General features: G+C 41.6%; 1 protein-coding gene across 1 annotated transcript in view; it reads left to right on the forward strand.

Annotated features, from left to right (window-relative positions):
• LOC149435035 (uncharacterized) overlaps positions 1 to 13233 on the forward strand; it is a 46305-nt gene that overhangs the window by 9423 nt on the left and 23649 nt on the right. Inside the window, exons 2-4 of the mRNA XM_089663090.1 lie at positions 4060 to 4159; positions 6857 to 6868; positions 9150 to 9869. Coding sequence (XP_089519216.1) covers positions 4078 to 4159; positions 6857 to 6868; positions 9150 to 9869 — 814 coding nt within the window. The 5' untranslated portion in view covers positions 4060 to 4077. The remainder of the gene's footprint in view (positions 1 to 4059; positions 4160 to 6856; positions 6869 to 9149; positions 9870 to 13233) is intronic.

Consider the following 13233-nt stretch of genomic DNA (forward strand, 5'->3'; position numbering starts at 1 on the left):
TGGGGATGCTGACTTCATTTTCCAGCAGGACTTGGCACCTGCCCACACTGCCAAAAGCACCAAAACCTGGTTCAATGACCGTGGGATTACTGTGCTTGATTGGCCAGCAAACTCGCCTGACCTGAACCCCATAGAGAATCTATGGGGCATTGCCAAGAGAAAGATGAGAGACATGAGACCGAACAATGCAGAAGAGCTGAAGGCCGCTTTTGAAGCATCCTGGTCTTCCATAACACCTCAGCAGTGCTGCAGGCTGATAGTTTCCGTGCCACGCCTCATTGAGGCAGTAATTGCTGCAAAAGGGTCCCAAACCAAGTACTGAATACATATGCATGCTTATACTTTTCAGAGGTCCAATATTGTTCTATGTACAATCCTTGTTTTATTGATTGCATGTAATATTCTAATTTTCTGAGATTGTGGATTTGGGGTTTTCATGAGCTGTAAGCCATAATCATCACAATTATGACAAATCACGGCTTGAACTATCTTGTTTTGCATGTAATGAGTCTATCTCATATATTAGTTTCACCTTTTAAGTTGCATTACTGAAATAAATTAACTTTTGCACGATATTCTAATTTTTCGTATATGGTACATTAACATCAAATTATTTCTTAAAGCGGAACTTCACCCAAAAAGGGAAAGTCTGCTTTTCCTCCCCCTTCCCTTCTTCTCTGCCATGTTTGGAGTATTATTTGGTTGGGGGGGAGAGCAGGTACCTGATTTTGATAGGTCCCCACTCCCACTTCTGCTCCAGCTGTCTAGGCAAACAGAGTCAAAGTTCTTTTCTCCCCTCTTTCCCCCGCAGTCTCTTAGGACATGTCAGAGGTCCCAGGTGACTGTGGAACCAATCACGGGGCGCAGTACAGCTCTCTAATGAGCAGTGGGCAGCTGACTGTGAAGCTGTAAAGAGTTTTTGACAGCCCATTAATTTAAAAAGTACAGCAAGTCCGACTTTTAAAATCACGCCACACCAAACCACATGATATTACAGTACCATGTGTTTTGGTGGTTGCATATAAACACATGATTGCTAGATGCATGTAGGTGCTATTAACGTGGTTCTAAAGCCCTAAACATTTTTTACTTTAATGCATACCATGCATTAAGGTAAAAAATGATTAGGCCATTTTATCGCCCCCCTGACTCCCCCTTATACTTACATGAGTCCTCACTGTCCAGCACTGTGTCCTTCTGTATTAGCTCTCTACCCTCTCCCGGCTATCACAGGCTTTGCTGAGGCAATGGGAGCTGATGTCTCCCACTGCTGTCAGTCCAATCCTGTGGCAAAAGAGCCTCGGGGGTATGGCTGTGCCATGCTGTGTCTATGGATGCAGACAGCGAAGCTCGCAATTGATCCTGCAGGTGTGCCACCATAGGTAGAGGCTTCCTATGATGGCATACCAAGAAGAGGAGGAGCCAGGAGCGGGGGACCCCAGAAGAGGTGGATAAGGGTAGCTCTGTGAAATTGCATAGAACAGGTTTTTTTTCTTTATTGCATAGAGCAGGTAAGTATAGTATGCTTGTTATTAAAGCGGTAGTAAATTACATCAACAACTAAAAAAGAAACAAAAAACCCCTGCAAGGTAAAGGCATAATGTGCTAGTATGCATTGCATGCTAGCACATTATGAAGGACTTACCGTGAAACAAAGCTCTCCAGCGGAGCTCTGTAACAGCTCCCCAGGGCTTTCATCTTTGCCTGGTCTTCCTTCCGGGTTCGTGAGCTCTGGCTGGCTGAATGGCCAAGCTGCGATGACGCCACTCCTGCGCATGCACACGGGAGTCCCGGGCCATGGCACAGTGCTCTGAAGCAACGGCACAGGTATGCTGTTCCTTCAGAGCGCATGAACTGAATATCAAAAGGGGTTATTATCTCCTAGAGCAGGGGTAGGCAACCTGCGGCTCTCCAGCTGTTGCAGGACTACAAGTTCCATCATGCCTCTGCAAGTCATAGCTGTAACTGTCAGTTTTGTAATGTTGCAATGCCTCATGGGAAATGTAGTTCCACAACAGCTAGAGAGCCGCAGGTTGCCTACCCCTGTCCTAGACCATGGGTGTTAAACTGGCATCCCTCCAGCTATTGCCAAACTACAAGACCCATAAGGCATTGCAAGACTGACAATTACAAGCATGACTCCCAGAGGCATGATAGGACTTGTAGTTTTGCAACAGCTGGGGGGCCACCAGTTTGACACCCCTGTCTTAGGCGGTTCACATTTAGGAGATATTAATTTTACCTACAGGTAAGCTTTATCATAAGCTTACCTGCAGGTAAAATTATTAACCTCCCTGGAGGTATTCCCAAGTGTAGCTCGGGGTAAAGTTTCAGTACCACAAGCGGTAACCCCGAGCTACAGTCGGGCTTACCATGCAGAGCTGCTCCGCGATCCCTCGATCACTTACCTTGTCCTGCGCTCCCGCGATGTCCCTCCTGCAGTGTCGCCGGCAATGTCCTCTGGCAGAAGCCGGCATCTGTCTTCTGGGTTCCATCCCCTGCGAGCATCGAGACGTACGGGGGACAGAACGGCGGGCAATTTGAAAATGACAAAAAGTGACATTCACTAAATACACTAAAATCACATAGTAAAACATTACTATATCAATCCATTTCACATACATTTTGTCCCTAGTGCTTTGTCCGGCGCCCTGCCTGCATTTTTACTGTTCTTTCTGCCTGGAAACTGAGAAACGTCCATGGCGTCCAAAATGCGTCCCTTTAGGTCAAATGCGGTTTTAGACCAGCTAGAGAACAGCGATAGTAAATCAGAACCACTTGCAGAATTGAGTGATGATTCGTGGGGAAATTCGTCATCAGACACTGAAAACGATTTTGCGACTTTGCTCAGTGACGTGCGAACTTGGCGCTATATTTCAAATTTCAGTGTTTTTGGTTTGATTATATTATTGAATTAAATTATTATATTATTATTTTTTATGATTATTTATTAACCTCCCTGGCAGTATGATTATTTCAGATTTTTGGTGCTGAAAGCAGTACCATTATTTTGCATGGAAATTTGGCGTTTTATATTGTAGGCCTGTAATTCTTAGTAATAACTCACTGAAATCTGTCCAAACAAGAGTCTAGTAAACACCCCGGGTATGAAAAAATTTGAAACACGAAATCATAAATTAAAATTTAATAAATAATCATAAAAAATAATAATATAATAATAATACATTTATTTATTTAACTGCATTTAGCCACATCAAGCAATTTGGTGTTAATCCATTTCACTAGCCACAAATATTATATTCTGGCCATTGAAATGAATTCATGGTCATGTGTTAAATGCACCCAGTGTAAACGTTTAGACACATTTACAAGCATTTTTTTCTGCTCTTGGACTCACTGGTAGTGTTTTTTCCTGCCTCTAAATTCTCCTGCCACTAAACTCCTCTAAGGGCCAGTTCACACTACATGCGTTTCAGTTGCTTTTTTTCTGCATCCAGGACACACAGAAAGTAGGTTATATGGTTGTCAATGTCATCATTCACATCAGTGCCTGCAGTTCCAGTGCGTTCCAGTTGCAAAAAAAAAAATAGTAGAACATTCTGCATTTTTTTCTGTACAGAACTGCACTGGAACGTGCCAAAATGCATCAAAAACGCACTGAGACGTACTGAAATGCACCAAAAATGCACTGGAATGCACATGTCCCTATTTAAATTAAAGAAAAAGAGGGGAAAAAAATTAACTGGAATGCATAAAGAATGCACTGGAACACATCAAAAATGCACCGGAATGTGTCAAAAAAGCGCATGCGGAAACGCATCCGGAAAGCATCTGGACTGCGTTTCTATAGTGTGAACCGGCTCTAAAAGTTTATGTGTCCATGGACACATAGGCTAACATACAAGGGGGGTTATAGGCGGAAAAAATATGCTAAACTCCCCAAGAACCAGCTGTAAAAACGTCCAGTGTGCTTGAGTTGTGCTGCAGTAATTATCTGCTAATAAGAAGCATGGTGATAGGATAAATAGGCCCCTAGGTCTACTGTAATTTATTGCTACAGTAAGTCATACATAACAACATATCTGTCTTTTTTTTCAGTGTCCAGCAACATTCATCATGAGTGGCATCAAGTACATGTTGGGAGTGCTGATTCTGGCTTTATGTGTCAATGAGAGTCTTTCACAGGTTACTGTGCAGAGTGAGTACATCATATTCTCTTCACAAACTAATACTTTTACATAATAATTTATTTTTGTGTAATAAAAAGTTGTTTTGAAGGCATCATTGGAAACCCAGGTGACAAAGTGTCATGTGGCTATGAGTGTATGTCTAGGCATTACCAAATTTACTACTAAACCTCCCTCTCCCCTTCTAGAGCATATCTCAGCATTCATTTTTCTTTTACTTTGTTGATGTAGCGACAAACGGCTTATATTAATCACTGCTGGGAACTTAGGCTGGCCATACACTATACAATTTTCTGTCCAATTTCTGCCCGATTTACTTTAGCTTTACCTTCAACTATGTAGCGCAAGGGCCTGCCTAATTGGATACAATTGAAAGTGTTGGTTAGGTTTGACTTCCTATTACATGGTTTTTGGTAAATCTAAAGCAAAAATCTCAAGAAAATTGTATAATGTATGGCCAGCCTTAGTTCCTATTGATTTAGGCACATCTCCAGAACTACATCTCCCAAAAGCCCCACATACACATTGTGTGTGAATAGGTTCTTAAAGAGACTGTATTTATATATTAAAAAAAACAACATTATTAATACTTTTTTCACCTTTTTTTTTTAATAAGTGATCATATACCCTCTGTTCTCGGCTGCAGAAGAGCTAGGGAAAAAGAAACAGCAGACACTGGTCTTTCTAATGAATGGCTGTGTGTGGGGGGGTGCCTGTCAGGAAAAGTCTGATTCAGGGGCGGACTGACCATTTGGAAACTCGGGCACTGCCCAAGGGCCCAGGGTCAGTAGGGAACCCCATGAGATGCCCCTGGTACCTGTTTCATAGGCTTTTTTGAGTTTGGGCAAGGACACAGGGGCCCCATGATCCCCTATTGCCTGGGGGGCCCATGAGTTGTCAGTCCACTCCTGGTCTGATCATTGGAGCACAGCAGGCTGAGTTCCCAGCACAACTAGAGAACTGATGGTGTGTTCTCCTGCTTAGTGTGGTCAGTTTTTAATAGGAAAGCTGTGAGACTGGCAGGAACACCAGAGATTTTACACAAAGGAAACAATACAAAGAAAACAGGATACTTTTTTTTTTATACAAGTACATGTTACAGCAGGCACGCCTACCAGCGCCACAAACCCCTTAAAGGCGCCAAGGGGTAAGGTATCTCTCATCCTGATTGATGCTGGGTCTACATGGCTAAACTATGTAATTGACAACAGATTTACATTGTGCAACAATGTTATGTTTTTAAAAGGACTGTTACTGTGGTTTCTGTGAGTTTTTTAATAGTCCATCCCCACATCCAGCATCTTGCCCCTTAAACCCTCTCCATATGTTTACATTGATTTCTTTTAACACAAAACAATGCTGCTGGTCTGACTCTTAAAGAATATGTAAACCCAACATTTCATATTCCTGATGAGTCAGACCAGCAGCATTGTTTTGTCCTTGTTTTGTTTTGTCCTTTTAAAAACATAACATTGTTGCACAATGTAAATCTGCTGTCAATTACATAGTTTAGCCATGTAGACCCAGCATCAATCAGGATGAGAGATACCTTACCCCTTGGCGCCTTTAAGGGGTTTGTGACGCTGGTAGGTGGAGCGGGGTTTAGGGTCACGTGACCTCCATGATTGACAGTCACATGATTGCAAATCTCCCATCCGCAAATAGAGATAGGGACCTTTCCGTGTTTGCTCTCGGCACATCTTTTGTTTGCATTGGATACGCAAATATGCGTAGTTAACAATCTTTGTACATGCAGTGATTACCTTCTCCTGCCCAGCTGCTACTCCCATTGCAAATATCAGCTACTTCCTAATGTCATTGATGATACATGATATCATTTTATTTGCTTTGATTCGTGTTGCACATGGCAGTGCCCAGCTATATTCCCCCCCCCCCTTTTTACATGCAAAATGGCCTTGAAAAAGCCTGTAACAAAAATGACAAGATTCAGCTCCCTTCAATGAGGTTTGGGCGGTATGTTCAGGGAATGTGATTTCCCACTGGCAAATGTATAGCGAACTGAACTTTGTCAATTCCCTCATCTCTAGTCACTACAAAAGTACTAAAAGTTATCTTCAACACCGTTTCAAACTTTTTTTGGAGTTTGAATCTGATTGGTGATTGTGCAACCAGCAACATGGTAGAAACTACATTGAAAAGGAAACTCACCAACCCATTTAGTATATCAGGAGCTCTCTAGAAATGTCTGCAGTGAAATATATGTAAATATTCTGAGTTTAGCACATTTTCAAACGTAACTGCTTACGTATTGTCTGGGTATGCTAATTTATGTTATGTGAATGAGTAAATATTCTTTAAGTAATATTTAATACTACTGCAGTTAGGTCATTGGTTCAAAATTAGACTGCAGATAAAAAGACAAATTATTTTTTGAGTTTTGGATAGAATGAGAAAGGATTGGACACTCTGTCAAGTTTTTATTGCTGTCTGTATCACCTTTCTGTTTGTGGTAGTACCCATTGTTATTGAGGCTGACAGTTAGGGAAATTCAGATATCTGAGTTGTCACCAGAGCAAGACGCAGGGGCAAACATCCAATGGGAACAAATGTTCTTGTGACTGCTGTTTTAGGGGGATTTTCTTCACTGGAGGTTTCTTCTCTTTTCCTGTTGTACATATATATATTTATTTATTTTCGGTTATGCATATTCAAGTAAACTAATCCTTTTTTTTCTCTTTCTTTTTCAGATTTTACCTCCTGTAAGTATATGATGTGCTACATTGACAAAAAATATTATTCTTAATCACACTATACATAAGAATCCAAGGAAATGTACTAATCACCATGAGCACCAGATTCCTACATAAAGAAGAACATTTTTCATGATGTAAAACAAACCCTTAATAAATGCTAGACTTATGAATTAGGAACAGTGGGATTCAGCTAGTTATTATGGAACTAAACCCTCCTATCCTCCAAGTACGGCATCCTCGTAGGCTGTGCTTGGATCCATAGTTTTCATGGTGCTTGCACACGTGACCAGCTATACTCACCAGCCATCTGAGTCCTTGAAAGATCCATTACAAGCTGATTAATTGTGATAACTGGCAACTGTGACAGTTGTCTCTAAAAGCATGCCTTAAATGTAGCAAATACTGCGCATATGCTAGGAGACAAAACAAAAAATGAAAACACTGTAAAACACAACATTGATATATTTGATTTATAGTGGTATTAACCACTTGCCTACTGGGCACTTTTACCCCCTTTGTGCCCAGGCCAATTCTCAGCTTTCAGCGCTGTTGCACTTTGAATGACAATTGTGCGGTCATGCAACACTGTACCCATATGAAATTTTTATAATTTTTTCACACAAATAGAGCAGAGCACTGGTTACAGCTAGTAGGAGGAGTTTTCATTTTGCTCTAGGAGAGTGGTCTCCAAACTTTCAAAACAATGGGCCATTTTACTTTCCCTTAGACTTTAGGGGGGGCGAACTATACCCATTTTGAGGGGAATTGTGCCCCATCACTAGTTTTAGTGGGCTCCATTGTTGGTGTCATTGGGAGGAATTGTGCCTCATCATTAGTTTTAGTGGGCTCCACTGTTGGTGTCATTGGGAGGAATTGTGCCTCATCATTAGTTTTAGTGGGCTCCACTGTTGGTGTCATTGGGAGGAATTGTGCCTCATCATTGGTTTTAGTGGGCTCCACTGTTGGTGTCATTGGGAGGAATTGTGCCTCATCATTGGTTTTAGTGGGCTCCACTGTTGGTGTCATTGGGAGGAATTGTGCCTCATCATTAGTTTTAGTGGGCTCCACTGTTGGTGTCATTGGGAGGAATTGTGCCTCATCATTGGTTTTAGTGGGCTCCACTGTTGGTGTCATTGGGAGGAATTGTGCCTCATCATTAGTTTTAGTGGGCTCCACTGTTGGTGTCATTGGGAGGAATTGTGCCTCATCATTAGTTTTAGTGGGCTCCATTGTTGGTGTCATTGGGAGGAATTGTGCCTCATCATTAGTTTTAGTGGGCTCCATTGTTGGTGTCATTGGGAGGAATTGTGCCTCATCATTAGTTTTAGTGGGCTCCATTGTTGGTGTCATTGGGAGGAATTGTGCCTCATCATTGGATTTAGTGGGCTCCTTTGTTGGTGTCATTGGGAGGAATTGTGCCTCATCATTGGATTTAGTGGGCTTCATTGTTGATGTCATTGGGAGGAATTGTGCCCCATCATAAGTGTGATTGGGAAGAATTCTGCCCCATCATTGATGTCAGTGGGAGGAATTATGCCCTATCGTTGGTATCTATGGATGAAATAGTGCCCCACGGGCTAGTTGAAGGCAAGCAAAGGGCTGTGTCTGGCCCTTGGGCCGCGGTTTGGAGCCCACTGCTCTAGGAGAATGCAGAACCCCTGACCTCTATCTGGACAGTGCTGATTGGCCCTATGCTGATCACATACACACAGAAAAGAAAACCTCTCTAGCAATACAAACCAAACTGAGCATGTGCAGAATGAATCCACATAGATGTCCTATCAGGAGATAAGAAGGCATCACTGGAAGAAGGGGAGGATCAGAGAAGTCAGGATCAAACAGCATTTTTTGCACAATGCAAATGATTAACCCCTTAAGTTCCACAGTGAGTATAACAAGCATGCTTAACTGCATATACAGACTGATTTTACTGTTGTGGGTTTAGTAACACTTTAAGAAGGGTTGATTACAGGTAGATGTGTTCAGGTCTTAGAAGCCAATTGCTGCATCTTAGGTCACATGCTGCCAAATAGGCAGCAAAGGCAAGTATACTATAAGTGACTCTCTGTGTGGGCTAATAAGAGGGCTTTGTCACTTTATCCTGAATGGGTAAAGTGACATATTCATCTTAATCCCATTTTTCTAATCTCAGAAATCCTATACAGACAGTAATATACATTTTACATATGGTAACATAGGGAGTACTATATAAATATCTAAATGTTTACTATTCTAAATGTCTGAAAGACACTCTGCAAATACGTGACATGGATTTTCATTTTCACAGATGCAAAATTGTGCAGTGATTGCAACTCAACAGCAAATGCTGATTGTAACCAGAAGACAAATTATGTGTTGTGCTCCTGTAAATCTGGTTTTCTCGGAGACGGCCTGAACTGCACAAAGTATGTGTTTTGTGACAGCTACTCATGCTGCCCACAAGGATACACCTGGAGTAGCGTAAAAAAACAATGCTTGGATAATAATGAGTGCAGCCTTGAAAGTACACATAAATGTCTTGGTAGCGCCTACTGCTATAATAAGAATGGCGTATACCTGTGCAATGACCCTAAAAACCCTGCGTGTCCTACTACTCCCTGCGACACTGGTTACGATTGTGATAAAACTGTAAGTCCCAGTGGTGCAGTTAGTTTAAGTTGCGTTGATCCCTGTGGAAAATACACACAGATAGATGGATCAAACAGACTATACACTATCAACTCGACCAGAAGATTCTCCAATGACAAATATCTTTTTGGTTGGCACCGTTACAACAATGGTCTAGGGCTGAAAGTAGGGTGTGTTGGTACATTAAAATGCGGTTCACTTCAACCTCTCACTCTGAGCAGCCAACCAACTCCTAATGGAGCTATCCAGTCCTTGACTCTTACCAACAATGCACTAACAGGCTGCACAACAGGACCATCTATTCTCGGGAAAGCCTGTCTTGGAGGGTACTATGTCTACAAATTCAATGGGCTTTTAAATTCCGATGTCTATTGCACAGGTGAGTTGAGTATATTGCAGCAACACCCATTACAATCTGTTAGTAGGATCTCTGTGAAATCAATTTTAATTTACCAATAGTCCTCATGCACACTGGACATTTTTACAGCAGCTGTTTTTGGCTTTTGGCCTTTTTTTATACAGCCTATAAACTCCCCAGCATGTTATCCCATGTCTCCATGTCACACTGCAATCAGTGATTTTTGGCAGAAGCATTTGTGGCTATAAAAATAAACAGAACTAGTGGGTTTCTAGAGGAGTTTTTAGCTGTAAAAATGCTCTAACGCTGTAAAACACAGTAAACAGGCATTTTTGGCCTTTTTTTTAAGGAAAAAATTTAATTTTTTTATATTACAAAATGCTAAAAACCAGAAACACGGAAAAAACATGACAAAACGCGGCTAAACACTAATGCACAAATGCTAAAAATCGCTGAAAAACTTGCGTTTTTAACGTGACTTTACACAGCTAACGCTACCAGCGTTATTAAAATGCCCCGTGTGCATGGAGCCTAAAAAACTGTGTACTATGTGACTCTCCCTTCTTATGTTTTAAATATTCACTCACCGGCAACTTTATTAGTCACACCTTGCTAGACCCAAGAAAATATCCCCCACACCATTACACTGCCATTGATACAACGGGATGGATCCATGCTTTCATGTTGTTTACACCAAATTCTGACCCTACCATCTGAATGTCGCAACTGAAATCGAATGCCCAGTCATCTCTGACGTCTGACATCAACAAGGCATTTTCATCCACACAACTGCCACTCATTGGATATATGCCCATCTGGCAAAAACAACCATGCCATATTCATAGCAGGGGCGGACTGACAACTCATGGGGCCCCTGGGCAATAGGGGATCATGGGGCCCCTGTGTCCTTGCCCAAACTCAAAAAAGCCTATGAAAAAGGTACCAGGGGCATTTCATGGGGCCCCCTACTGACCCTGGGCTCTCGGGCAGTGCTCGAGTTTCCAAATGGTCAGTCCGCCCCTTATTCATGTTCACTTAAATCCCCTTTATTCCCCATTCTGATGCTCAGTTTGAACTTCAGCAAGTTGTCGTCACCACATGTAGATGCCTAAATGCATTGAGTTGCTGCCATGTGATTGGCTGATTAGCAACTTGTGTTACCAAGCAATTGAACAGGTGTACCTAATAAAGAGGCCAGTGAGTGTAGTTGTGTAAGGTTTTTTATAATGGTGTGTGTGTAAAGGTTCGATAAATACATGTTGATTTTGCTCTGTGTAAGGTCTTCTTTAACCACTTCAAGTCCAGACACTTTCACCCCCTTCCTATCCAGGCCAATTTTCAGCTTTCAGCGCTATCACACTTTGAATGACAATTGCGCGGTCATGCAACACTGTACCCATATGCATTTTTTAGCATTTTTGTTAGACAGATACAACTTTATTTGGTGGTATTTTATTTTTTTGCTATGTAAAAGTCCAAACATTTTTAAAAAAAGTGTTTTTCCTATAAAATTTAGCCTATAAATAATATTTCTTCATGAATCTTGGGCAAAATGTATTCAGCTATCTTTTTAGTAAAAATAAATAAAAAAAATAAAAAAAAAATAACCCAAATTAGTTTGTAACCAAAAATTATAATTTGTCAAAAAAAAATTGACGTTTTTATTATTTTTTTTCTATTATTAATGTTTTTTTAACATACTGTCACCCTAGCAGTACAGTGTCACCATAGTGACACTGTATTACTTGTGGGGGGTGATGAAGATTTTTTTTTTTTTTTACACTGATTGCTTTTACACCCATAAAGGCTGTAAACGCAATCATGTCTCCTTTGCTCTGAAATACTGTGTGAGCTGTGATTGGTCACAGCTTGTCACATGGTACAAGGCTGTTGTGAATAGTTTATAATAATAATTTACTACTATTCATGTGATCACTGATTGGCCAATCAGTGATCACATGATCAGGACCTCACACAGAGGACCTCCGGACACAGCGGGCACTGGATTGTGGTGCCGCGCGATCCAAGGGAGCGCGCACAGGCAGGGAAGCGGGAGGAAGTGGTTAAAAAGCTCCCAAAGCTGCACAATGGTAGTAAACTACAGGCAATTGTGCTTTTATCCAGTGTGCTGCAGTCAGTGCCCACTGGATGATTGATAGCTGCTCTGATCACTTGGCAGCTAAGACTGAGAATTTCTGTAATTAACTGCCACCTCTGCTGGACAGATCAGCTTGTTACAGGAAGAGAAAAAAATAACAGATCTACAGGCAGGATCAACATATAGAAAAAAACTTTGTTACAGCGGACTAAGAAACACTAATGCTGCTTTTTTGGCATAAAATTGGAGCACTCAGAATCTGGTCCAACTATGCATGGTAGCCAATCTGCTTCTAACTTCAGCTTGTGCAATTGAGCTTTGACAATAAAACCTGGAAGCTGATTGGTTTCTATGCAGAGCTGCACCAGATTTTACACTCGCCAGCTTTAGTAAATAACCCCACAACATCATGATCCTAGGGTTGCACCTGATCCCTTTAAAACCGAACACATTAATTCCACAGATGTTGAGGTCTAATTTAATGCAGACAAGGCACTTAGCCCTGGTTCACATATATTTTGCGTGGGCACGTGAGCCCATTCATTTGAATGGACTCCTGTGCCCCGTGACACACAGAAAAGAAGTCCCTGCACTTCTTCTGAAAACGCAGCCCGCACGGGAACCTCAGTTCCCAGTACGGTTGCATTTTCCAGTGTGGGTGGCGTGCCATTAGAACTAGTGGCACCTGCCCACGGGTCCGCATTTCTCTGTGCGGGAGGTGCGGCTGCACGGATTTTCGTGCACCACCAGCACAGATGTGAACCTAGCCTTAGGTTAGATTCACACCTATGCAGTTTGCGTTTGACCCATTTCTGCACTGCGTTTTGCATTGCATTTTGCACCCGTGTTTTTTACGCGTTTGATACGTTTTGCGTTTTTTCTTTTTGCTAGGCAGATTTAAAACACAAAATGTATAAAAAACGCGGCAAAAATGCACCACATGCTTTTCTGCAGCGTTTCCATTGAAGTCTGTAGAACCAAAAATGCAACTTTTTGCATTCAAAAAAAGTCCCTTACCCTTTCCAAAAAATGCACCGGGTGAAAACGATGAGATGTGAATGTGTCCCATAGGAAATCATGTTAAATGGACTGTACTGTTTTTCTGCAAAACGCAAAACACTGCGGAAAACGTTTAGGTGTGAACCTAGGGTAAGTCAGTTTAATTACCACCTTAATCAGCCGCTTAATCAGTAATATGCGTTTGGTTTTAAAGGTATGAGGTGGCAACCCTTCATGGACCATATGTGATTTTTTAATTTTGCCCATAATTACACTTTAATCTGGAGG

Source organism: Staurois parvus, unplaced genomic scaffold, assembly GCF_062004578.1.
Source record: "Staurois parvus isolate SC_StPar_1 unplaced genomic scaffold, SC_StPar_1.0 ptg001622l, whole genome shotgun sequence".
Classification (NCBI taxonomy): domain Eukaryota; kingdom Metazoa; phylum Chordata; class Amphibia; order Anura; family Ranidae; genus Staurois; species Staurois parvus.